At 37.3% G+C, this 25,234-nt stretch overlaps 1 protein-coding gene and 1 long non-coding RNA gene across 6 annotated transcripts; one reads left to right on the top strand and one right to left on the bottom strand.

The window, feature by feature from the left end:
• Window positions 1–1,148: 1,148 nt before the first annotated feature.
• On the bottom strand, window positions 1,149–2,039 carry LOC112168143. The gene is made up of 3 exons (XR_002924119.2): window positions 1,823–2,039; window positions 1,668–1,727; window positions 1,149–1,379 (listed from the first exon to the last, which is right to left on the bottom strand). It is a non-coding gene; the product is annotated as an uncharacterized LOC112168143 (long non-coding RNA).
• Window positions 2,040–15,728: 13,689 nt separating this feature from the next.
• On the top strand, window positions 15,729–25,173 carry LOC112179159 (MADS-box protein SOC1). 5 transcript variants are annotated; one of them, XM_024317521.2, is made up of 9 exons: window positions 15,729–15,887; window positions 16,416–16,525; window positions 16,636–16,829; window positions 23,021–23,108; window positions 23,687–23,757; window positions 23,853–23,952; window positions 24,166–24,207; window positions 24,527–24,568; window positions 24,773–25,173. In XM_024317521.2, exons 3-9 carry the CDS (start codon window positions 16,648–16,650, stop codon window positions 24,902–24,904), a joined length of 657 nt encoding a protein of 218 aa, XP_024173289.1. In that variant the 5' UTR covers window positions 15,729–15,887; window positions 16,416–16,525; window positions 16,636–16,647; the 3' UTR covers window positions 24,905–25,173. The 5 variants fall into 5 exon arrangements, with proteins under 5 accessions (XP_024173289.1, XP_024173265.1, XP_024173300.1 ...); XM_024317497.2 differs by having other exon boundaries at window positions 23,684–23,757; XM_024317532.2 differs by having other exon boundaries at window positions 15,730–15,887; window positions 23,687–23,745.
• Window positions 25,174–25,234: the final 61 nt, after the last annotated feature.

Genomic DNA, 25,234 nt, shown 5'->3' with positions numbered 1-25,234 from the left:
CCGGAGGCAGCCGAGAATGTTATGTCAAAAGGCCCAACGACGATGAAAAAGGAGGACGATCGAGTAGGAGCGCTATGCAACAATTGCATATTCTCCAACTCACAATTTACAAACACACTGCTTGAATTGAAATTAGGTCGCAACAAAGTTTAAAAATTTTAACAGAGTGTTTACAGAACCAAGTACAAATTCTGGAAAAGTGGTATTGGTGATTTTAGGATCTGAGGAAGGCAGTAACAAATCCGATTTCAATTGGCTCTATCCCATAATCACCACAGTTGGAACAAACAGAGAAAGAAATAGGAACTGAACAACCAACCAAAATAAAAAAGGGTTATATAAAATTGCCACACCTTGATATAATTAGTAGAGGAATCAATTCAACCAGTTTATTCGATCTTGTTGATCTTGCAATACGAAAGAAGATTGAAACTTCTTCTCTCACTCCCTTCGCTATATCTGTCTCACTTTCTTTCTTTCTCTCTCACTCCCTTCGCTATGTCTCTCTTTCTGCCCCTCACACACACACTCTCTCTCTCTTCTGTGGAGCAAAGACGCAGTGTCATGCCGGAACCAGTCGGTGTCACAGGAATTGAACAGCAAGAGGGACAATTTCATAAAAGCAGGCAGGAGAGGGGTAAAAAGGTCTGTGAACTATTCATTTCGTTTATCCTTTTGCGGAATGAACAGTGATTTTCCTTTTGGGCTATACTAAAAAAAATTTAATAAGTAAAGGGCCATCTGCCCAGGAGTAATCCACCTAGCCTAGGGTTAGCCCTAGTGGAATGTTGTGTTCTTACACAATTGTAGGCCTCATCAACGGGCCGGGCCCATTCGTAGCGGGCCCGGGCCGGGTCTAATTACATTTTTAAATAGTCACGGGCCGGGCCGGGCCGGGCTTCCTTGTAAATCAACGGATCCAAGCCCGTCCATATAAGGCGGGCCTTGCGGGCTTTTTCGGGCCGGGCCGGGTAGCCCACCCTTTTTCGGGCAGGGCCGGGCTTTTCTATAATGCATTTTATTGTGCAATATTTAGCCTCATCCACATCAACTAATTTTACTCAACCTCATTCAACTAATCTTGATTCTAGATCATCTCATGTCATATTAAGGATGCTATTTTTTTCCTTTTAAAGTTTTAAGGGGTTTGGAACCTAGCCGAACTAGGAGGCTCATCCCCACGCCCGTTTTAATGTACTAAAATAAAAAGACAGAATACAAAGTGTCCCAATTTACAAATTACAACTTAGAACGAAAGCAAATTATTAATACAATTTCTATGAATTTATCTAATTAAGCATATTGTCTTCCATTCAGACTTGGTATCATTGAGGCTCACACTTAGAATCTGCCTGCAGCCCTGCATAATTGGTACATCCCTGCAAAAAATTCTTGAAATGAGCCACTTATTTGTAATGCACGGACTACACAGAATACCTAAAACTCCAGCTTTATTTCTACTTGGGCATAAAATTGAACATGCTTATTACATATATCTAATCTGCAAATTTTAGTAAAAGCAAGCAACTCACTGTTTCAAATGAACCAATTCAAGCTTTAAAACTACCCACTATAGTCTAACTTCAAATAAAGTTTGTATGTAAAAGCATCCTAAGAATTGTTAAGGGTCCAATTACAATTTTCCACATAAACTGCAACTTACTGACCTTGAAACTTTAAGGCTGCAGATTGGTTGATAACTCATGGGATTCAACTGATCTTGGTACCTACCCATTTAAATAAAGAATTAAAAAACCAGAAAACATGTTTTGCTAAACTGAAAATAAAAAATAGAAGCAATGAAGTAGCCAAAACAATATACCTGTTCATGGGACTCATTTTCAGAATCATTATCAGATTCATTTTCAGCTTCATTTCCAGCTTCATCTTCACTATTTTCCATCCAATCTGGTCGTCCTTCCCTAATGAGCCTCCTTTCTTCAGCTAGCTGCATTTCACGCTGAGCCTCTTGCATCCTTGATTTTGCTAAACTCCAATCCTTCAAGCAAATCAATGCCTCTATTGTATTTGGACTCAAGCTAGCCCTTCTCTCAGATACAATCCTACCTCCTGCACTAAAACATGACTCCGAAGCTACAGTAGAAGCTGGAATTGTTAGCAAATCTCTAGCCATGAGAGAAACCACAGGGTATAATGATTCATTTGATTTCCACCAAGACAAGACACTAAATTGATTATCATTTGTAAATCATTAGAACTCGTAGTTGAAGTATGAGAAGATGATACCTTTGCCCTTTTCAAACTTTGCATTGAGAAATTACCAACAATAGGCAATGCTATAGAACCCGGAGATAAACTCGAGGTCGAAGAAGCTAAATTTTCAGATTGCCTAGGTGCTACATTAGACACAATATTCTTCTTATATGTTTCATAAAGAGCTTGCAATTCAGTTCTTAACTCTAACAATTTTGTATCAACATCAAGCTGATCAATACCCATGCATTTTAGCCATTCTCCTAGAGCAAATAACTTAAATCTAGGATCGAAAATTGTAGCAAAACAGAAAGCTTTGGGAAATGTACCCCAATACTTATCAAATTTGTCCTTCATTGCAGCCAATGCATCTTTAAAGACAAAAAAATCAGAATATGCCACAAATGCTGCATGGATATCTATCAAGCAATTAATAACACGACATGATGTAGGATAATAGACACCAGAAAATATCTTAGTTGAGGATGCAAAAATCCCCAAAAAGCCATTAACTAGAAATGCAATTGACCAATCTTGTTCCGATGGAACATCTAAATTGCAAGACCTATTTTCATTCACCTTTTGAGCATACCTATTCAACGGCCCCTTATACTTTATTGCTAGTTCTAAAAGTTCATAAGTAGAATTCCATCTATGAGGCACATCATTGTCAATATTTTTTTTTGGCAAATCAAAATCCTTACAACAATGCACCCACAGTTCATGTCTCTTATTAGAAGAATTCATGCTTCGAACAACATTGATTATTTTATCAATAGATGGACCTAAAATATATAAACCATCTTGCACAATCAAATTCAAAATATGAGCACAACAACGTACATGAAACAATTTTTTAGGCACTTCCTCAAGCATAAGATAAGAGGGAAGAACAAATGCAGCCACATCATTATTTGAAGCATTGTCTAAAGAGATGGAAAATATTTTATCATGAATGCGCCAAGACAACAATTCTTCAAATATATGATTTGCAAGTGACTCTCCCGTGTGAGGGTACTCAATCATCTTAAAGCATATTATTCTTTTATTTAAAGACCAAGTGTTATCAATAAAATGTGCAGTAAGTGACATGTAACCCATTTTTTGACGCGATGACCAAACATCGGAGGTCAAACAAATTTTTCCCTTAAACTTTTCAAAAACACTCAACAGATCATTTTTGCCCTTAGTAAATTTCTTCATCACATCTCTTTTACATGTTGAGGCTGAAATTCCTACATATTGAGGACAAAATCCTCGACGAATCATTCCTTTAAAATCATGTTTTTCAACAAAAGTAAAAGGCAGTTCAGCTCTAATAACATAATCAACAAGTTCTCTACGTGCAGCATTCTTATCGTAAGCAAAACTAGTGATATTTCCAGAACTATCAGGACCTAATCTTTTCTGCCCTTTTTCATGAATTTGTAAATGCCTTCTTAAATGACTAGTACCAGCACTCGCACCACCTCTAAGCAATGCCTTACAAACCCCACATTTATTTTTTCGTACCATACTTCCATGGTCATTAACTTGAACCCTTTCAAAAAACTCCCAAACATTACTAGTGAATCTAGTTTTCTTAGAAGATGCAGAAATAGATGAAGCTCCAGCTTCTATCAAGTTATCAGCATTAATATCATCCATTTCTAGCTGGAAATAAACAAAGTTAAGATATTACTTGAGAGTTTTGAATGAGCAAGCTAAAACTTATTCGCAGAGATGCTACTGTCCATTCCTTTGTTTGCTCTTACTCATCCTGCAATGTAAGAGATCACAATCAAAACAAGAATCTAATTCATTATTATTATCAGGCACAGAGTAATTCTTTGTTATTATCAGGCACAGAGTAAAAACAAATTGTAAAATCAACAACTTTATTGAACTTTATCATTTTATCACCTCAGAAAACAAAGGTCCAGTACTCTCAGACCAAAGACCAAAAACCACAGACCACAGGTACCCGTTATTATCTTCACACATATAACTCCTTATAATCTTAACAACACATGTGAAACAAAACCACAGACCAAAGACATCAACAAAACCAGTACCTGCTCGATTAACACCTCAGAAAACAAAGTTTTGATTTTTCTCAGACCAAATCAACAACGACCAAAGGTACCCGTTATCATCTTCACACATATAACTCCTTATAATCTTAACAACACATGTGAAATTCAAACCAGTACCTGCTCGATTAACACCTCAGCTCTCAGTGAACAGATCCAACTCGCCGTGAAAAGATCCAACTCGCCGTGAACACATCCAACTCGCCGAAAGGAGGCTGATCCGTTATGGAGGTTTAGGTCGAGTCGTCGAGAGAAGGCTGAGGAGTTATGGAGCCATGGAGGTTTAGGTCGAGAGGAGGCTGATCCGTTATGGAGGTTTAGGTCGAGTCGTCGAGAGGAGGCGGAGGAGGTATGAAGGTTTAGGTCGAGAGGAGGGTGATCCGGTATGGAGGTTTAGCCGTTTAGGTCGAGAGGAGGTTGATCCGTTATGGAGGCTTAGATCGAGTCGTCGAGATGAGGCTGAGGAGGTATGGAGGACTGGAGGTTTAGGTCGAGAGGAGGCTGATCCGGTATGGAGGTTTAGGTCGAGAGGAGGCTGATCCGTTATGGAGGCTTAGATCGAGTCGTCGAGAGGAGGCTGAGGTCCTGAGGAGCTATGGAGGTATGGATATCTAGATCTGAGACTCTGAGTGACTGAGTCGTCGAGAGGAGGCTGAGCGGCTTGAGGCCTTGAGAAACAGAGAATGAGAGAAAGTGTTTGATTTTAGGACTCAGTTTAGGTTTAGGTCTGATTTGTCTCACAGCTGGTATCCAAGGATCCAACGGTAGGATTATAAAACGGACGGATCCAACGGTAGGATTAGAAAACGGTAACTTCACAGTTTTCTAAAAACATATATATAATTTTACATAATTTAAATATAAATCTATATTTATAATTTTATATATCATACACTCCAAAGAGCAACCCCTATTAATTCAAAGAAAATGAAAAAACCGACCGTTGGATGAGTTTATTGTAATAAATTATGAGTGTGGTAAAAAATTTAGCCAATTTCACCATCTTTTCGAATCCGATCGAATTGGTCAACCATAGTCACTTATATGTTTTCTTAGTTGACCGATGGCGTAACAACCACGAAACGTGCTTATTTTTTCACATCACGTTTGCATATATTCCATCGATGGATGTGCGTGGACATAAGATAAAAAAAAAAAAATTTTAATTACAAACACATTGGCATATACCAATTTTCTTCCTAAAGTTGTATGACTTATACATTGCATTTAAATTGTTTAGGTTCATTCTAAAGCAACCATGAAGTGGGAAATGAATTCGGAGAAACCAACCTCTCGATGGAGATATTGTAATGTTTTATGGTGTTTGTAGAAAATCTAGCCAATTTGGTTATCGTTTCGAATTCGATCAACTAGGTCAAACGTAGTTACTCTTATAAACCTATATTTATATATTATACACTCCAAAGAGCAACCCCTATCAATTCAAAGAAAATGGAAAAACCGACCGTTGGATGAGTTTATTACAATAAATTATGAGTGTGGTAAAAAATTTAGCCAATTTCACCATATTTTCGAATCCGATCGAATTGGTCAACCGTAGTCACTTATATGTTTTCTTGGTTGACCGATGGCGTGACAACCGCGAAACGTGCTTATTTTTTCACATCACGTTTGTATATATTCCATCGATGTATATGCGTGAACATAAGATAAAAAAAATTAATTTTAATTACAAACACATTGGCCTATACCAATTTTCTTCCTAAAGTTGTATGACTTATACATTGCATTTAAATTGTTTAGGTTCATTCTAAAGCAACCATGAAGTGGGAAATGAATTCGGAGAAACCAACCGCTCGATGGAGATATTGTAATATTTTATGGTGTTTGTAGAAAATCTAGCCAATTTGGTTATCGTTTCGAATTCGATCAACTAGGTCAAACGTAGTTACTCTTATAAACCTATATTTATATATCATACACTCCAAAGAGCAACCCCTATCAATTCAAAGAAAATGGAAAAACCGACCGTTTGATGAGTTTATTACAATATATTATGAGTGTGGTAAAAAATTTAGTTAATTTCACCATATTTTCGAATTCGATCGAATTGGTCAACCGATATTTAGAATATATATATGCACATATTTTATATAGAAATATAATAGTATAAGAACTTCCACTGCACACACATACAGACATACAGTGATACACACACACATACACATATATATATATAGAGGGACATTCCAAAGAGGACGTCCGTGAAGTAAGAAAAGTGAGGACGAAATACGTGTCAGCTAGCCAATAGAGTTAATTTTCATGCGGGTCCCACACTCAAACAAACATCATCTTCTCCGTCTCAGAGATCTCTTACTCCTTCTAGTCTGTTTTTCTAAAGATTGAAACTTGCTCTTGATCCTCATCTTGGTACTCTTGAAAGGAAACAAAGCCGTCAACTGTCATCAAAAAACAAAGTTGTCACGATTCTTAACATGAAGCTTCATATCCCTTTGAACCGTACACAGAACTTGCTTCAAGCTCCACTGAGTCAACTCGTGCTCGATGATAAAGCCATCGCCGGGGTTGACATCAACCTTGAGGAACAACAAGACCAATGGCCTGCTGGCGACCTTGAACTTCTCCACGTCATTCAAGTAGTCCTCGGCGTCCATGAAATCCTTCCACTCGATGAACAAAACCCAGAAAAATAAAAAAACATTAAATTGTCTCTAGGCATGAATTCGAGTATTGATTATCTGGGCATTATTCTTGGCAATTGATTTTTGTTAACTAATTTTGATTTTTGATTGCTAATCTGGGTATTAAGCCTAGCTGGGAGTGGAAGAGATTGACAGAGTCGATGATGTCGACGACGTTGTTTTGGGGAAGACGCGGCCGAGGAGGATGCCATTGACGGCGGAGGTACTCTGTTGTTTTCGATCACCTAAAATAAAAGAACTTTGAATGGCAAACAATCTCAGATAACCAATGAATCAGAAATTCAATTTCCCGCAAAACCATCACGAAATTTGAACAAAGAAACTAAAAGAGAGTCAGAAGTCTTGAACAAGAATTTCAGAACAAATCCATCTGGGAGATCCCAAGTTCACAATCCTCCGTCCACCCATGTGAATCCATCACCTGCCTCACCGTGGCGTTGTCGATCTTCTTGACTTGAATCTTCTCCCGAGCAATCACCCAAATTCTTGATCTTCTTCTCTTGGAGACTCGGCGGTGGGGGCAGACTCTCGATCCAAGTGATCGTTCTCCCATTTGCGGTCCTTGCGGCGACGCTCGATGTCGGCGACGAAAGGGTCGAAGGGGCGAGAGGGTCGAAGGGGATGGGATTATGAGAACGGTGGTTTATATGAACACTGAGGCCCTGCCCATTTCAAGGTTTAAACTTTCTAATCAATTGTTTCTGGGTTTAGAGATCGGAGAGACGGAGGAGATCAAGATGGAGACGGAGACGGAGCAAGGAGTGTGTTGACTTCCCTTGGACTGATGGTGAGAAACAGAGAAGATGATATCGGTGGGACCCGCAGGAAAACTAAGTTGATTATTATGCTAACACGTATTTCGTCCGCAGTTTGCTGCTTCACGGACATCCTCTTTGGAACGTCCCTCTATATATATATATCTCTATTATATATATATATTAATATATATATATATATATATATATATCTCTCTCTATACACACACACACATATATTGATATATATATATATATATATATATATAAAAAGTTATAAACACACACACACACATATATATATATATATAATTTATAAACACACACACATATATGATATATTGATATATATATATATATATATCTATATATATATATATCTCTCTCTATATGACTATATATATATATATATATAAACACACACACACATATATATATATATCTCTATATATATATATATAAACACACACACATATATGATATATTGATATATATATATATATATATATCTATATGACTATATATATATATCTATATAAACACACACAAATATATTATATATATCTTAAGAATAGTCAGAAACAGCTACTGTCCATTCCTTTATATATATCTATATATATATATATATATATATATATATTTATAAACACACACACATATATAGATATATCTATATATATAACACACACACATACACACATATATATATATATATAATAATATAAACACACACACACACACATATATATATATATATATAATATTTTGCGGGCTTTTACGGGCCGGGCCTAGCGGGCTTTTGGCGGGCCGGGCCGGGTTTTTGCGGGCTTTTTTGCGGGCCTCCATCGGCCCACCAAGGAGGGCTTTTGCGGGTTTTTTGACGGGCCGGGCCGGGCCAAAAGCCCTGCGGGCCGGCGGGCCTCCATCGGCCCACTTGATCTGCGGGCTTTTTGATGAGGCCTACACAATTGCACAATAATAAGAGTTTTGTTGCCACTCACTCCGCTGTGCATATCTAATAATCTAAAGTTCTTACTCTTCATATAAAGGGTTGGTTTTCCTACGCCATAGTTATCATATGTTGGATAATGGGTTCCTCTTTCTTGAAACTCTATTCTTTCTTTAATCACCCTTCTATAAATGGAAGCCTCAATAACAAGATCCCCCAAGTCTTTGATCCTCATAGCATTATGATGCATTTTGATCTCACAGTTGATTAATGATTCTTCAGTTTAAATTTTCATAATTGAAACTTTAGTTGTTTTAAGAATTTTTTAGATTATAAAGATTTATAAAGCTAACCGTTTAGATGATAATTTTAAAATGACGCGCTGAATTTATTAAGGCACAAATAATACTTCAACTTAACAAAGATACGTACGCAACTTGATTTAAAATTGAAGGTCATAAGCTAATTTCATTTTACCTCCCTAACATTTATATGTTAAATCAGTTGTGGCCTCGCACTTTTAATTTCATCACAGTATCCCTGTACTCTCCAATTTAATCAATCATGTCCAATAATTCTTTTTTTTTGTTAAGTATTTTGTAAATTGAAAATGTGGCTTTAATGGGCTCCCTTGTATGATAACGATTCATTAATGTGGCATACAAAATTATATTGTGTCACTACAATTTCAAAACACATCACACAATAGTTAGCAAAAAACCAAGGGTTAGACAAGATTGATTGAAATTGGTAAGTACAGGGGCACGCGTGATTTAATTAAAAGTGCAGGGGCACAAATGATTTAGAGTGTAAATATCAAGGAGGTAAAATGAAATTTGCTCCCATTTCTTTATCTATTGAGAGCAAGTTCACCCGTTAGGTTACCAGGTCACCTACCATTCACTGCTTTTTAGTGTATATTTTCATTCTCTGGGTCATGAAATACACTGTGCCCGTGACCCATGGCACGAAATACATTGTGCAGGTCACCATGGTGACCCAGAACACTGTACAGGGTGACCCAGGGCACGAAATACACTGTGCTCGTGACCCAGATGGTGAAATTAACACTAAAAAGCAGTGAATAGTTGGTGACCTGGTGACCCAACGGGTAAACTTGCTCTGAGTGAATGAGAATTATAAATGTTTGGAAAGTATTCACCTCTTCAGTACCTAAAGATTTTCCACATTCTTGAAGACAATATATGGAGAAAACCCATTATTAATTCCAAAGAATGATTCAAAATAGATAAAAATAAAATAATAATAATAATTTAAGGAACCCTTTAAGGAATGATAGCCAATCAATTATCCTAATACCAAAAAAGAGGCAGAAAATTTGACAAGGCTTTGGTATTGTCGTTTTTGCTAATTTTTATCTTCTAATAAATTCGAGTAGGGACAATAAGTTAGTTCTCAACTCAATTTCCTGATTAAAAAAAAAAAAACAGAAAATTTGACAGAAAAAAAAAAACAGAAGAGAAAAATATAGTTGCGGTGAGATTTTTTTTTTTTATGAACAATGTTCTGGTGAGATTAATTTGATGTGACTGGATTGAACATTGAAGTGACCTTTTTTTCAAAAAAATTTTGGTTATTGGAATAAACAGGCTATTAGTTTGAGTATATGTATAATGCCAACGTGAATTTCAGAGGCACAACCATGTGACTGTTTTTTTGTTTAGACTGTAGACACAAATTGGTACCATTTCCTGTCAAATCTCTGATACTAGGGCACCATGTGGGTTTGCTTGGAGTAACAGAATTGGTCCAAACAAGGTTGAACTGTGTAGATCCACCAAACCTTTTAGAGTTTTAGCCATTTTCCTTTTAGAAAAATGACATTTCATTACTGGATGAGAATTTTTAATCCCCTAAAGACAATGGCCTATTAAGCAACACAAGTTTTATAGTGCTGTTAAGTATTGAAATTTCTTTGTCAGAAACTATTAGATTAGTCATTGTTTCTGATGTGCACAATACAATGAGTTAATCCAATGACTTCTGATTTCAGAATTTGAATATTTCAGAGAACTATATTAAAATTTGAAAATTGAGATTTACAATCTAAAGTTTGGTATCTATCCATAACAGGTTAACCTAACTTTTGAACTATGCACACAAATTATAGACTCATGTAAGAATCAAACTAACAACAGCCCTTAAGCAACCCACTTCAGGTGAAAAGGGGAAGGGGTGCCCGAAGGTTAACCTCCTTCGGCTCAAAACCCTAATAGCTAAGTAATCAAGAAGGCTAGCAAGACAACCTCAATGGACTCGGTAGCCCAATCCCTCTCGTGGGTAGAGCCAGCCCCAATGGCTCAAAACCACAAACATGAAAAAGACTTTGATAGCCTAAACCAAATCATCATATCCACTTCCAGTTGTCAGACGGTCAGACTTGCCAACTAGTCTTGCCTTCTACTGCCAAGAAAATCTTAATCTTTATAAATTCTTACTATCTAGTTGTATGTTACATATATGTCTCTCATTTATAAGTCAATAATCCTAAGTTTGATTAAAAATGCTAAATCTTCGACAATTAAAAAATTAAAAATTAAAACTCTTAAATTGTGTTTTCTCATGTGACACATAGATCACCACGTTGTGCTATCCTTGAAATCTATAAAAATGGTTATCAAGGGTCTTCAATGTGCTATCCTACGTACCAATTTATGAGTACAAAAGATCCTTAACTTCAAGAGATAAGCTTGGCATCTATTTGATAAAGTCTTCTTCATGACCAGAAAACTAATGAGATTAGGCAAAACTTCAAAACCTATGCAAGAAGAAACAACAACTCGCCATTATTATACCACAAAGTGAAGAAACCTTTTTAAGAGTTCCCTTAATTCATCGTCCCAACCAGCATACTGTGCCAGACCATGGTCCCCTGTCCCCAGTACCCACATGATAAATATCTTAATAGCCCTAAACCCAAGAGGTGTGGAGAAACCTTAGGCAATACCCAATAAATGAGCATCTGACCAACCACTGCCGCCACTCGTCGGCTCACTAAATGCTGTAATTGGATGAATTATCAGAGTGGAAGCAACATGTAAATCTGCGTCGAATCGGTTTCTATGAAAGAAGCCTTTGTTTCACAAAAAAAATTGGGACCAAGCCCTGATTTTACTGATATCGTCTTATACTGTTTGTTGTAATACGTATATATTTATGTGTGCGCGCGCAAGCATTGCTCTGACTTTGGAATTTTATGAAATTTTATGTGCGTAAGACACTTTGGTAGCTGGAGAAAATACCTTGGTTATTATTGATTGTATCTAATATATGTGCATTACTTGCTGCATAACGGTTTATCCCCTAGAATCAAACCCTCTTCAAGATAAACTCGTATTAATTTCCCTCTAGACGCCAATGATCTTTGGGAGAAAAATAAGATCATTGATGGCTATAGGAAATTTTTGTGTAGGGTTTGCTAAATATGATTCATCTAAATTACTCCTGGGCTCCAGAGTATGCACGTAAAGGATGTGTAGAGATGCAATAAAGTAATTTGGCAAAAGAGACCCAAATGTGAAAAACCTGTATGATGTGATTCACTAATGGGAAATCAAATAATTGAACTATTTCCCATTTTATTCCAGTTATTTCGTGACATCCTAATCATTTTAGTGATGTGTGTTGGAACTGTGTTCCTCGAGACGTAACAAAGTTGCTTGTGTTATGTGGAGAAAATTTAAGTAGGATGACATTGTCTCGTAGCACTCCGATATGATAATAAATATAAAAACACTAAAACCGTCTTTCAGATGCCATACTATTATATAATTAATAATAATTTATGCATAACCATGTGGTTCGTCCGAAGAATTTAAGGCCACGTCTGGCAAACAAGATAGGAATGGACTAGGATAGATAATTGGATTGGATTGGAATAAGATTGGATTGGCGAAGAAATTCTTAACCTTATACTTTGTTTGTTACATCAGATTTTGAATTGGATTGGAAATCTCTCCTTTTCATAAAGAAAAAAAAATTGAAAACAAAAAAAATATAGAAAGAACGTTGAGAGCTCAAAGACGAGAGAGAGAGAATTCCCCTAAATTTTTCATTGACGACGTAGATATGAATTGTAGTACGAGTTTAAGCTTTGTGTCAGGGACCGGAGATGGCAAGAGACGAAGAATACAGATGTAATGGAGGTCAGAGAGGACCGAAAATTGCCTGGAGATTGGTGGAACTTAGCTGAAGAGGAAGATGTCGGTGAACTTGGAAAAAGATGGCTGGGTTTTGCCGGATATGGCCAACATTGAATGGTATTGGCCGCCGAGGATGGGATGAAGATGGAAGGCCGGTGGTTGTTGTCGACGGCTTGGCGCGTATCTGTTTCGCGATAGGGTCAATGTCTCTCAAAATTTATATCCACTTCTTATCCCACCTATTCCACAGGATTATATGTCCTACTCTGATAGGAATTGAAATTTCCAATCCATAGAAATCCAGATTGCCAAACAATGCCAAACAGCTAGACAGATAATTTTTAGGGGAAATGATCATTTACCCAATTTTGGGGTTAATTAACCCCACTTACCCAAACACTCTAAGAGATTGCTCACTTACTCAAACACTCTAAGAGATCATTTCCTTATTACCCAATTAAGTTTTTTTTTTATTCATTTTTATTTATTTTTTGGACCATTTTGCCCTCTTATTCTTTGTCACTTAGAGAGAGAAGTCATCGGAGACCTTGCCGGACTCCCGTGACCAGTGGCCGGCTGTGAACTACGGTGACCGGAATCCGGCAACCGGTCATCGGAATCCCGAATCCGGCTACCGGACTGGTGACCGGATTCCAACGTCTGATTTTATTACCCCCCAATAATACCCAGTTTTCATATTATTGCCCCCTAATAACAAGTTTATTGGGAATCAATAATTAGTGAAAAATGAAGATGTTTTTAATTTTGAAAGTTTTAGGAGGTTTATCCAAATAAATAATCTTATTATGCCCCCCCCAATAATCTTAATATTGCCTCAATAAACATTTTATTGCCCCCCAGTAATCTTATTATTGCTCCTCAATAAACTTGCAACAAGACGATTACAACAGTTAAATATCACTACAAGCAGTCACCAATCTACGAAATCTACCAAATAGATGATATTCTAGTACATAACTGGAATTAAAACATTTTTTCTACATATTTTCTCATACTTTTCAATAAAATCAACCAAAAAAGAAGTGAAATGCTTAGCTCTAGCAACATAACAAAATGGGCGCTTGGACATTTGGAACATAGTTTTCTTTCCCTTTTTCTTTCCTTCTGGGCTTTATGCCTTCAATTTACCCAAAAAAAGAAAAAACAAATTAACGGCTACATTGTCATGAACTCTGCCTCTGAGAAAGAGAATGGCACTGGAGCCCCGTGAACCTTAACATGATCGTGCCCCTAATGCCTCAAATTCCAGGTCATTCCTCTCCAATTCCTTGTTGTCCTTGTTCCTTATCAATGACAACAAAGCCGAGCACAGAGTGCGGCGAGTTCCTATCTAACAAAACCCAATCCGACTTGGACTTGGCTGAGTCGCTTAACGGAGTTAGGGATGGGACGCCGAGCAAAGAACTGTTGACCGGAAATTTCTGATCCAGAATTCCAGATCCGTAGACATGGAGAGAGGGAGGGAGGGAGGGAGAGAGAGAGAGAGAGAGAGAGAGAGAGAGAGAGAGAGAGAGAGAGAGAGAGAGAGAGAGAGAGAGAGAGAGAGAGAGAGAGAGAGAGAGAGAGAGAGAGAGAGAGAGAGAGAGAGAGTGAGTGAGAGACCTGATCTCCGACGACGGCGACAGAGGGAAGCTTCTCCAGAGAGTCGGTAAAGAAGAACCGACATCCCCACCGAGGTGGTCTGCGAGGATAGTGCATGCTCTCTGAATCCGGATTAGAGCCGTGTACCGGAAACCCAAAACCAGCCGGAAAACAGAGCTGAGATGGCCCAAAAGTCATGGGGAAGGTTCCATCACCGTCATCGACTCACCAGGCAATATGACTTCTGCAACGAAGTCTTCACCACCGTGAATCGGACTCCGGTTCTCTGACGCTCCAATGAGGAGGAGGGGAGAGAGCGGTGCTTCGACGCTCCAACGAGAGAGAGAGAGAGAGAGAGAGAGAGAGAGAGAGAGAGAGAGAGAGAGAGAGAGAGAGAGAGAGAGAGAGAGGATTGCAGTTTGTTAATTAAAAAGGGGCAAAACTATCATTGATGTTTAAATTGAGTAAATGAGATTAAAAAGAAGTAAGTAGACAATTTTCAGGCTACAATTGAGTAAGTAGTCACGACCCATAATTTTTAATCCTATCAAGCCACTTATCCGGACAAACAAACGCACTGTAAAAGTTTCTTACATTATCCCTAGCTTCAGATTCTCTCTCTACCAAAGGCAAACCAAATTTCCAGCTTGAGCTTGACGCCCCCTTCAATGCCACAAAATTGCAATGACTTTCCTCTTCTAGTTTTTTCCTCCTCATCTTCCTAAAACCATTATGGCAAGATGCTAAAAAACAAAAGAATTAAGCAAAAAAAAAAAAAGTTATTATTTTATGTGACCCCCCCAAAAGTTGGTGGGCCGTGGCGGAGCCATCCCGCGGCTTAAATTAATGATAAAAGCCTATGCGTTTTCGAGTTCTGATTGGTCCAAAGCTTAAGCAAACGTACGGAAGACAGTGACGTGTTGCTAACACTGTACTATTTTTCCTATTTTTAATCTCTGCTCCCTCCCCCCCACTTTCCTTTTTTTTTCATCGTCTTTCCACTTTTTCCAATTTGAATGAAAGCAATTTAGTATGAATTTATAGTAAAAAAATCCACCTCTTTCCTTCTCTTTTTTTTTTCTCTATCATATCCATCATCCAATGCCCAGTTTTGTTCACCTTCCTTGGGTTTTCAACTTTCCCTTTTTTGTGTTATTTGCTTTTTTAGGTGTGTGTTGAAAGTTTTACCAAAACAAGCAAAGGATACGAGGCTGTTTTGTTTCCATCCTTTGAACCATATATTATTATAGTATATTTTCATGTTTTTTTCTTTCAAGGTGGGGTTTCACAGAGACAGAGAGAGAGAGAGTGACAGAGTGACAGTGACCCCAGAACAGAGAAAATTATTTTTGATATATATAGCAATATCTCTGTGTGTGTGTTAAGGAAGGGAAGGTAGGTGTGTGCCGCTGATCTTATGCTAGCTTGGTGGCGTGACTCAAAAACAAGTAAGGTCAATCAAGTAAATGATCTTGTTTATTTCTCTTCTGGGTTTGGTTTAAAATCCTCAGATTTTCGTTGCTTGGTTCTCAGTCATCATCTTTTGGCTTCTTCTTCTTCTTCTTCCTCCTCCTCTTATTTGGGATAGATAGCTTTTCTGGGTTTTTTTTTGCTTATTTGGTAAAACTTTCCCAGACTTTTCTTTGCTTTCACTCTTGTTTTTTTTTTTTTTTTCCATTTTTAGTTTGTTTGAGGGAAATTTTGGTTTTTGGATCCATCAATCATTCATACCCACCTGTATCAAAAAAATCATTCATACCCACCAAAAATTACCAAACATATGTTATATGATTTGCCAAGTCCTTGAGGGCTTCTTCGTTTTCTTTCCCTTTTTGTCAAGAGCCAATAAGACTCACTTAATTCCCTTTTTGACTTTCCTCTCTCTCCCACTTACTTTGTTTTTTTTTTAACTGTTGTTATCTCTCATTTATGGTCTTATGTGTTTCTTAATTGAACACAAATTCTACTCTATGTAGATTGCTTGAGAACCCATTTGAATTTGAAGTTAATCTGGTCGTCATCTTCTACCTGATCTCTCTACTCAGAATCCTCTCAACGACTTGCTGGGTTCATTTTGCCAAATTGGGTAAGTTTGACTTTTTCATGTTAACCTTCATTTTTGACTAAGCACATGCATTGTTCCCAGATATCAGTGAAATTTGAGCTTTGGTATTGCTTCCTTTCTTGACTGAACAGAGAAAGAAAAAAATGGTGCGAGGCAAAACCCAGATGAGGCGGATAGAGAACGCCACGAGCCGTCAAGTCACCTTCTCGAAGCGGCGAAGCGGTCTTCTGAAGAAGGCTTTCGAGCTCTCCATTCTCTGCGATGCTGAGGTTGCGCTCATCATCTTCTCTCCGAGAGGAAAGCTCTACGAATTCGCAAGCAACAGGTATACTACCCCAAATTGTAACAGCTTTCCCATTCACTCCACCTGTATATATGATTGAATCTGTGTATTAGTTTTTGAATGAGAGAACCCAAGGCTGTAGATCCATTATTATACAGTATATAGTTTCTGTGATCAGGTGAAGAACTGTCATGCATATGTTTAAGTAGTATTCAGCTCGCTTAGGATTATGTTTATATTCATACATGAAATCACTAACCCACCCTCCATTTTTAGAGTCTTAGTTGGCTGATCTTGGATTTTTTTTTTTCTTAAAAAATCTTGGGGTAGCTAGAAGAGAAACTTTCCTAAAAAGGTAACTTAAATAGGGAATATTACTATTTTAGGAAACTATATGGTTCATTCCTTCAACGAGTTTGGTACTGTTTAGTTATTATTGTAGTAGGTCCGTAGGACAAAGGTGAATATTGGTTATGTAGTATATAATTACCTTTATAGTTTTAGCAATTTTTAATAATTTTTTTTTTATTAAAAGAGTGGGCAAAGTTTGTGAAGAAAGAGTTTGAGGAATTTTTAAATTTCCTTGGTACAATGGTAGCAAAATACATCTTTTACTGAAGGCTTAATACCCAATTTGCTACCCTAGGTTTTACTTTGGTCTGAATTTGTTACACTAAATATTTTTTCTGTCAATTTGCTGCCGTATGTTTTTAAAATCAGCCAACTTGCTACATTTTCATCATATTAATTTGTCCATTTCTTAATGCATCTTTTATCGAAGGCTTACAATTTGCTACCCTAGGTTTCACCTTGGTGTGAATTTGTTACGCTAAATATTTGCTACCCTAGGTTTCACGTTGGTGTGAATTTGTTTCGCTAAATAATTTTTTTTCCATTTTGCCACCATATGTTTTTTAAAATTAGCCAACTTGCTATATTTTCATCATATTAATTTGTCCATTTCTTAATGCATCTTTTACTGAAGGCTTAATAGCCAATTTGCTACCCTAGGTTTCAACTGGGTGTGACTTTGTTACGCTATATTTTTTCAGCCATTTTGCTACCTTATGTTTTTAAAATTAGCCAACTTGCTACACTTTCGTCATATTAATTTGTCCATTTCTTTGTCCCAAAAATGGATTAATTTTAAAAATCTAAGGTATCAAATGACTAATTTTGAAAATTTAGGGAAGTAAATTGGCTAACCTTGAAAGCTTAGAGTAGCAAATTTAATGAAAGGGTAGAAAATTGGCTAAAATGAAACATAGGGTAACAAGTTGACACTAATATGAAACATAGGGTGGCAATTTAACAATTATGGCTTTATCGAAGGAGACAATGTTTCTCCCATTTCTTCTTGACCTCACAAGGGATATATGACTTCTTCTTTTTTTAAAGTTATATGACAACTTCTTTATTGATCAGCAAAATCATACATAACGATTTGCCCTAGTGAGGCTGACAGAAAAATTATTACCTGAACAATTCTACATTTTTGAGAAAAATAAACACATCGAAAAAAAGTTCACAATCATGTATGACAATTAAATGGCACAGATGAAAAGAACGCCTTTGGTGTCATAATTTTTTATTTGCTGAAGCCGGTGCATTTTTCAAAAGCAAAAAAGCATCACCCTTAGCTACCTCTTCCATTGCATTCTCCTCAAGCGTAGGAGTTTCACCCACTTGACCCACTTCACCAACAGCCACTTTCCTTTCCCCATCCACACGAGGAAACTGAATCTTCCTAGGTTTTGGGACCCTTAGTCTTGTACTCATTCTTGCTCCCTTTAGGTCTGCTTCTCTTCTTTGTTGGAGAAATGTGAATGACTCTATTTTGATTTGGTAGTTCGAAACCATCATCCACCTCTAAGGGTACAGAATCTGGAACCATTTCCATCTTTAACCGACTTTACAACCCTAAGCAGCTTAGATGGAGGTTTCTATCTAACATCCAGAATACTAGGGTTAGCCTTATTCTGTTTAACCACTGTAGTGGATTCCTCCAGTGTCGGATTCCAACTTGGAATAGCTTGTAGATTAGATAAATAGAACCCAACCATGTTGAACGGAGAAGTAAGTGCAAGAGATGCATTGTTACTTGAAACTGGGCTTGGGGAAAAGCAGTTGTCACTCTAGGGTTAAGGTTTGAAACTCTACCGTAAGTCCCTACCCATCAACCTAGTCCGAATATGACCGCCTCCTCCTGCCATTGTCTGCTCACTCTGCTACTCAAAGGACACCACCAACCACACCTCCGTCTCTATGTCAGGATCACCAGCCTTCGAAACAAGCCCCACTGTCAGTGGTGGCATCAAAACCCTAGGAACCAGCGTAGAAGCCTTAAGGGTTGAAACCCTAGCTATTGTAGACAGCCTTGTTATGGAAGAGCCAACCACAACCCCTGCATAAATTCTTCCACCTTATGATCATATTGCATCTCAACCTTAGTATCTACAATGTCTCAAACCGAACGGTCCGAGTTGTCCACAAATGCCGTCACAAGTCCAACACCACCCTAAACCGCTGCTCCAGCAGTGCCCGACCGAGAGTGAACTGGTTAGATCGCAATGGCCCATCAATGAACCAATGAGAACTAGAGATTCCTCGGTCCGAAGCGAGGTTGCAGCCACCGCACTACCAGCCAAGTCTCCACAGAATCCAGGTGAACCCCCTCAACATCACCAAGAGTCCAAGACCATCATACTCGCTCAAACTCAACATACATCCATTGTATAACCATGGACCACCATGCAACATTTGTTACACTTCTCCCTTGATCGAAACCGAAAGAGAAACCGCTCCTTTGCCACCACTGAGATTGCAAAATGCTCCCCCAAACCCCATATAGCATTAAGGGTACTAGGCAGCCGCCTTTCATCCTCTGCCTTCATTTGAAATCAAACGCCCCACTAAAGAAAAGAATTTCCTTGGTATCGCCGCCGAGCCAACCTCCCGAAAGTGCACCACCATGTCGTCCGTGAGAGCCAAGGCTACCGCCAATCTAGAAACCATATCTTCTGCCATTGTTGGCGTCGAGAAAAGTTTGCAAGAAATCAAGGAAAACCCTAATGTCACAACCCTAGCAGAGAGCGGCTAGATTTTTTTGTCTCTAAATATACACATGTTATTATCAAGGGGACATATGACTTAATTGACAATGTAATGATTAATAGCAACGTTGATTTAAAGAATATGCATTTGTTCCTCATCCAACATGTTCTAAGGCTTTAATATACTGCTGAGGAAACTTTGTCTTTCTATAGGTTTATTTTTTAAAAAAATAGGGTTATTATCACAAATGGTATCTGAACTATACCTCAATCTTATCGATGGTACCTGAACTTCAATTTTGATCACAACCAGTACCTGAACTTTTCGATTTCATTTTAAATGGTACCTAGAGCCACCTCCGATCACTATTCCGACTAAAAACGGCATGGGAGGCGATCATAGTGATGATTTTTGATGATTTCGAGGGTTGTGATCATATATAGTGATGATTTTTTGGTAATAGACTTGCCTTGAACTTGTTTTTTTGTTTTTTATTTTTTAGATTTGACTTTTTTTGGTCGGAAAAGTGATCGAAGGTGGCCTTAGGTACCATTTAAAATGAAATCAAAAAGTTCAGGTACTGGTTGTGATCAAAATTGAAGTTCAGGTACCATCGATAAAATAAAGGATAAGTTCATGTACCATTTGTGATAATAACCCAAAAATATATATAGAAATTAGGGGCCTTATTTGAATTTTGAGGAATCTCTCTATAAGCTTCAGCTGTACCGTACAGAAAATATCGAGTTTTTATATACAACCACTGGTGTTTGATTGAATACCATGGAATGGTAACCAGTTGCATGCTAGGGTAATCCACTGACTGAGTAGAAAAAGAAACTGCCTGTACTTCGTTTGTTGTTTTCGGACAAGCAAGTTGTCTATAAAGGTACTTTTTTTTGTTTATTTTTTTGACAAGAGTCTATAAAGGTACTTGGATAAGAGGGCAGAAGCTAATGTGTGCTAACAAGCACATACTTCCGATACACACACACACACACACACACACACACAGCCCTTCTTGGGTGCGGACGTCCGCACTTTTTGCTTCGGTGCGGATTTCCGGTTTTTCCCCACTTTCCGATCATATTTTCACATCTTAGCCGTTCAGTTTTTAGGTCCTAATGTATAGATCACTTCTACAAAATTTCAGCCAATTTGGTGATGGTTAAGGCATCCAAAACTGCAATTTACCATTATAAATACGAACGGTTCTGGTTCGACAGATTCGGTCCGTTTGTGTAAATTGCAGTTTTGGATGCCTTAACCATCATTAAATTGGCTGAAATTTTGTAGAGATGATCTATACATTAGGAACTAAAAATTGAACGGTTAAGATGTGAAAATATGATCGGAAAGTGGGAAAAAATGACAAATCCGTACCTTTTTGCTTCGGTGCGGATATCCGCACAGAGAGAGAGAGAGTACCACTTATAATTTGAACAGGTATAATTTGAAAACTATTTTAATTTGTTTTTAGTCAACATAATATCATGGCGTATATGCATATGTTAGATCCTGGGGGTAGTTTGAGTTGAGGATTGGAGGTGATTTGGATAGTAGCATGAACCACAAGTTTGATTTTCATAAAGGCTGCAATCTCAAGGATATCAATACATCTCTAGTGCATTCTGCATCATATTGTTACGAAAGTTCTGTATATATGAAGAAATCTAGGTATTCAAACTCAAAAATTGACAATAGATGGAGGTTTTTAAAGCTAGACTCTTTTATGAAATATTATCATTTCGTATGCGACAACAGTACTCCACAATTCCTCGCACCCCTTATGCGTCATAGGGACAACACACTACATTTATGGGAGACCTAAGCCAAACACGTCTGCTATTAGCCATGCAATTTGACACTTACATTCATATATAACATTCATATATAAGAAGATAATCTACTACATCAATCATTAATTATAAAGATACAAGAGTACAAGAACAAAAGTCCAACCCCTCTACTCAAAAGTGTCACCTTCTTAGTTTATATACATTGTTAACTGGTTCTCTAACAGCTAAAAATTTTAGGGAAAATGCTAGTTTTATGGTATCAAGGGCTTATTTGCAAGAGGTTATGACGATTCACATTCTTTTATCTCAACTCATCAATTTGCAATTTCTCTATTGGTTAGCAAGATGTAGGGTGAGTTGTATATGCTTCTCTTTGTCTCTTCATGTGCAAGTTCGTATTGTATGTGTAGGACAGTAGGAGGGTGTTAACTTGATATCCGTTGTTTTGACTAAATTTCTTAATAACTCAAGCTTTTGAGCTATAGTCGTCTCAAACCCATCATTTATGGATGGTTGGTCTAAACCACTCAGGTGGTACATCGATCACCTCCGAGGCTTTTGGATTTGTTGCGGATTATAACCGGAATCTAAGAGGAAGATTTTTACTACACAAGTTTATTACAGTTATGCATAGAGCTAGGCTAAGTATGTTGTAATGACTATTTTAGGTCTGGAATTGGGTGGAGTTTGCTGCAGGAGAGTGACTATTAAGTCTGCAGTAAATCAATGAATTAGCGCAGTAGGTTCAAACTTGTAATCTAGTGGTGAACCAACTTTGAAAAGCGTTAGAGGTAGACCTGGTCTACAGCTATGTAAAGCTGGTCTCCTAGATTCCTACTGTAAGGAATTGACTGCCTGTGGAGCCTAAAGAGAACTCTTATTAGAATATTTCCCATTTCCTTTTTAAGTAGATATATACATGTTGGGATTAGGCTTTTATTGAGCACATTAACAGGTCATTAGGGTGCGTTAGGGAGAGTGGCTTTGTGTGAAAGCACAAAAGATGAGAGTAGAGGAATCCAAAGGGTAGTGTTCTTTGGTAAATGAAACTTTTCAGTTTGTAAAGCGTAAGGTTTGAGATTTCTAATCTTTTGTTTCTTATCCTAGTAAAATCAGAACGCTTTTACAGATTGTATATATGAATTGATTCCAATTGCAACGAACAACAGGCGATCAATTGAAACCTAAGATCTAGTCTTTTGGCAGTAAAGTCCTCCTCTCTCTGTCTCTCTCTGGGATGACAGATTATGTATATAACTTTACTTATTTGGGTTGCTACTCTCTCTCTCTCTCTCTCAGATGCGAAATCTTGTTAAGTTTGGTTATATGGTTGCTGATTAGTTGTATCCTTCATGATCATATATTTGTTTTAAAATTCAGCATGCAGACAACTATTGAACGTTATGAGAAGCATACAAAAGACAACCAAGCCAACAACAAATCTGTTGCCAGTGAACAAAATGTGCAGGTTATGCCTCTTTTTTGTAAGATGATCCAAAACTAGAAAGTGCTTGAAATTATAATTGAGGAACAATTGGAGCCAAATTTTAATATGAAAATTAAAATTGTATGGCATTTCATGTAAGGAAAAATTCTACAATGCGTTAGTGTATGATATGCATACAATTGCCTTAAAAGTGGTAAAATGAGTCCTCAAAATGGTAATATTAGTCCTTAAAGTAGTAAAATGAGTCTTAAAGTGGTAAATTTTCTTAGTTACCACTTGAGTCCTTAAAATAGTAATATTAGTCCTCGAAGTGGTAATATGAGTCCTTAAAATGACACATTTTCTTAGTTTACCATATGAGTCCTCAAAATAGTAATATTAGTCCTCAAAGTGGTAACATGAGTCCTTAAAGGGGTAAAAATAGTTGATGTATGAAAAATGTTAACATACCATACCTTTACCCTTCATGTAAATTGTATCTATATATCTTACCTCATATATTACAACCCATGACCTTTCTTCAATGCATGTTCTACACAATTGATGCCATTGTTGTCTCAGTTTTTTGATAAGTTATTGATATTTATAAATGGCAGCAGCTCAAGCATGAAGCAACTAGCATGATGAAGCAGATAGAGCATCTTGAAGTTTCGAAACGGTTCACAACCTTGTCTGAGACTTTTCTTATCTTAGAAATAGTCATACTCTAGCTTTTCTTTGGTTTTTGAAAGCATTTGAACTTGCAATTAATTGCAAATGGCTCAGGAAACTATTGGGAGAGAGTCTAGGACTATGCAGCATTGACGAACTGCAAGAAATAGAGCAACAGTTGGAGAGGAGTGTGAACAGCATTCGAGCAAGGAAGGTTGATATCTCTGAAAAACCCACATTTGTAGCATTTTTCAACTAATTTATCTCAAAAAGTATGAACTGCTAATAATGTCAGAGCTGTTATATGTTGTCAAAGCTGGTGTAACAATCTAAGCTGCAAATTAAGCAACAATAGGTACTGATAGTAACAGTCCCTCATCTTCATTAAATGTATTTAACAAGCTTAATTTCCTTGTCAATACTCCAGGCACAGGTTTACAAGGAACAGATTGAGCAATTGAGAGAAAAGGTAAACTTCTACAGTAATGCTTTCATTTACGGACTGCATGCCCCAATCTCTATGTATGTAGGCTCTCTTATTTAGGCTCACCAAAATGTGTTTAGTATATGTGGCGGCAGCTTACTTGTTAGAAATAAATGAGTTTTTTGAGTAAAAGAAATTGCCACATCAACTGCTGAACAGAATTTAAGGAACAAAATTGATTAGTGTAGCAATACTTGCACTTGTTATATTTGATTAGCCTTTCAAAGTTGCAATATTGCACGACAGAAGTTATGCTTGTTCTAGCTTTGACTTAACTTGCTTCCTATCTTTTCAATGACTTCAGGAAAGAGTCCTCACAGCTGAAAATCAGAGGCTAAATGAGAAGGTAAACCCCTTTTTTCTATTATCATCATCGTTCATCTAGTTCTTATTGTAACATTGTTTATGGTATTTGTGATTACTGGCTTACCACATGTGAACAAGGGGTACATGCCTTTCCTCAATTTACCATTAAAATGTAGTCATTTCTAAGTTCAGCATTTCTACAAATAACAGACATTTCAAAATGTGATTAATTTCTTTTGTATAGTGTGAGGCTATGCAACCGAGGCAACCAGTAAGTGAGCAGAGAGAAAACTTAGCCTGCCCTGAAAGTAGTCCAAGTTCAGATGTTGAGACTGAATTGTTCATTGGACTGCCAGAAAGAAGATCGAAGCACTAGCTTCCCCCTTGTCAGAGAACTGCTCGTGTCAATAATCTATCTAAGCCATGGCTGATCAGCAGAAACATAAAATGCTTTAATTGATAATTAGTTGCCGATTGTTTTGCGTATGTTCTGTATTACATTCTTGCTCCACTGATTTATGGAGCTTTGCAAGGAATTAATAAGACTATGGAATATAGTCTTCTTAAATTAACTGTGATTAAATATGATTTGTAATTTTGTATGACTAGAAAAACCATTACATGCGCTACTATTTCAAATACGTATATCTCAAGTTCTGTTGAAACTAAGAACATATTCGCTTGGATGAAATGGTTAGGACTTAGG

This window comes from Rosa chinensis, chromosome 1 (genome assembly GCF_002994745.2).
Source record: "Rosa chinensis cultivar Old Blush chromosome 1, RchiOBHm-V2, whole genome shotgun sequence".
Lineage (NCBI taxonomy): Eukaryota > Viridiplantae > Streptophyta > Magnoliopsida > Rosales > Rosaceae > Rosa > Rosa chinensis.
The sequence above is the reverse complement of the archived record's forward strand: the minus strand, read 5'-3'. Positions and strand labels throughout refer to the sequence as shown.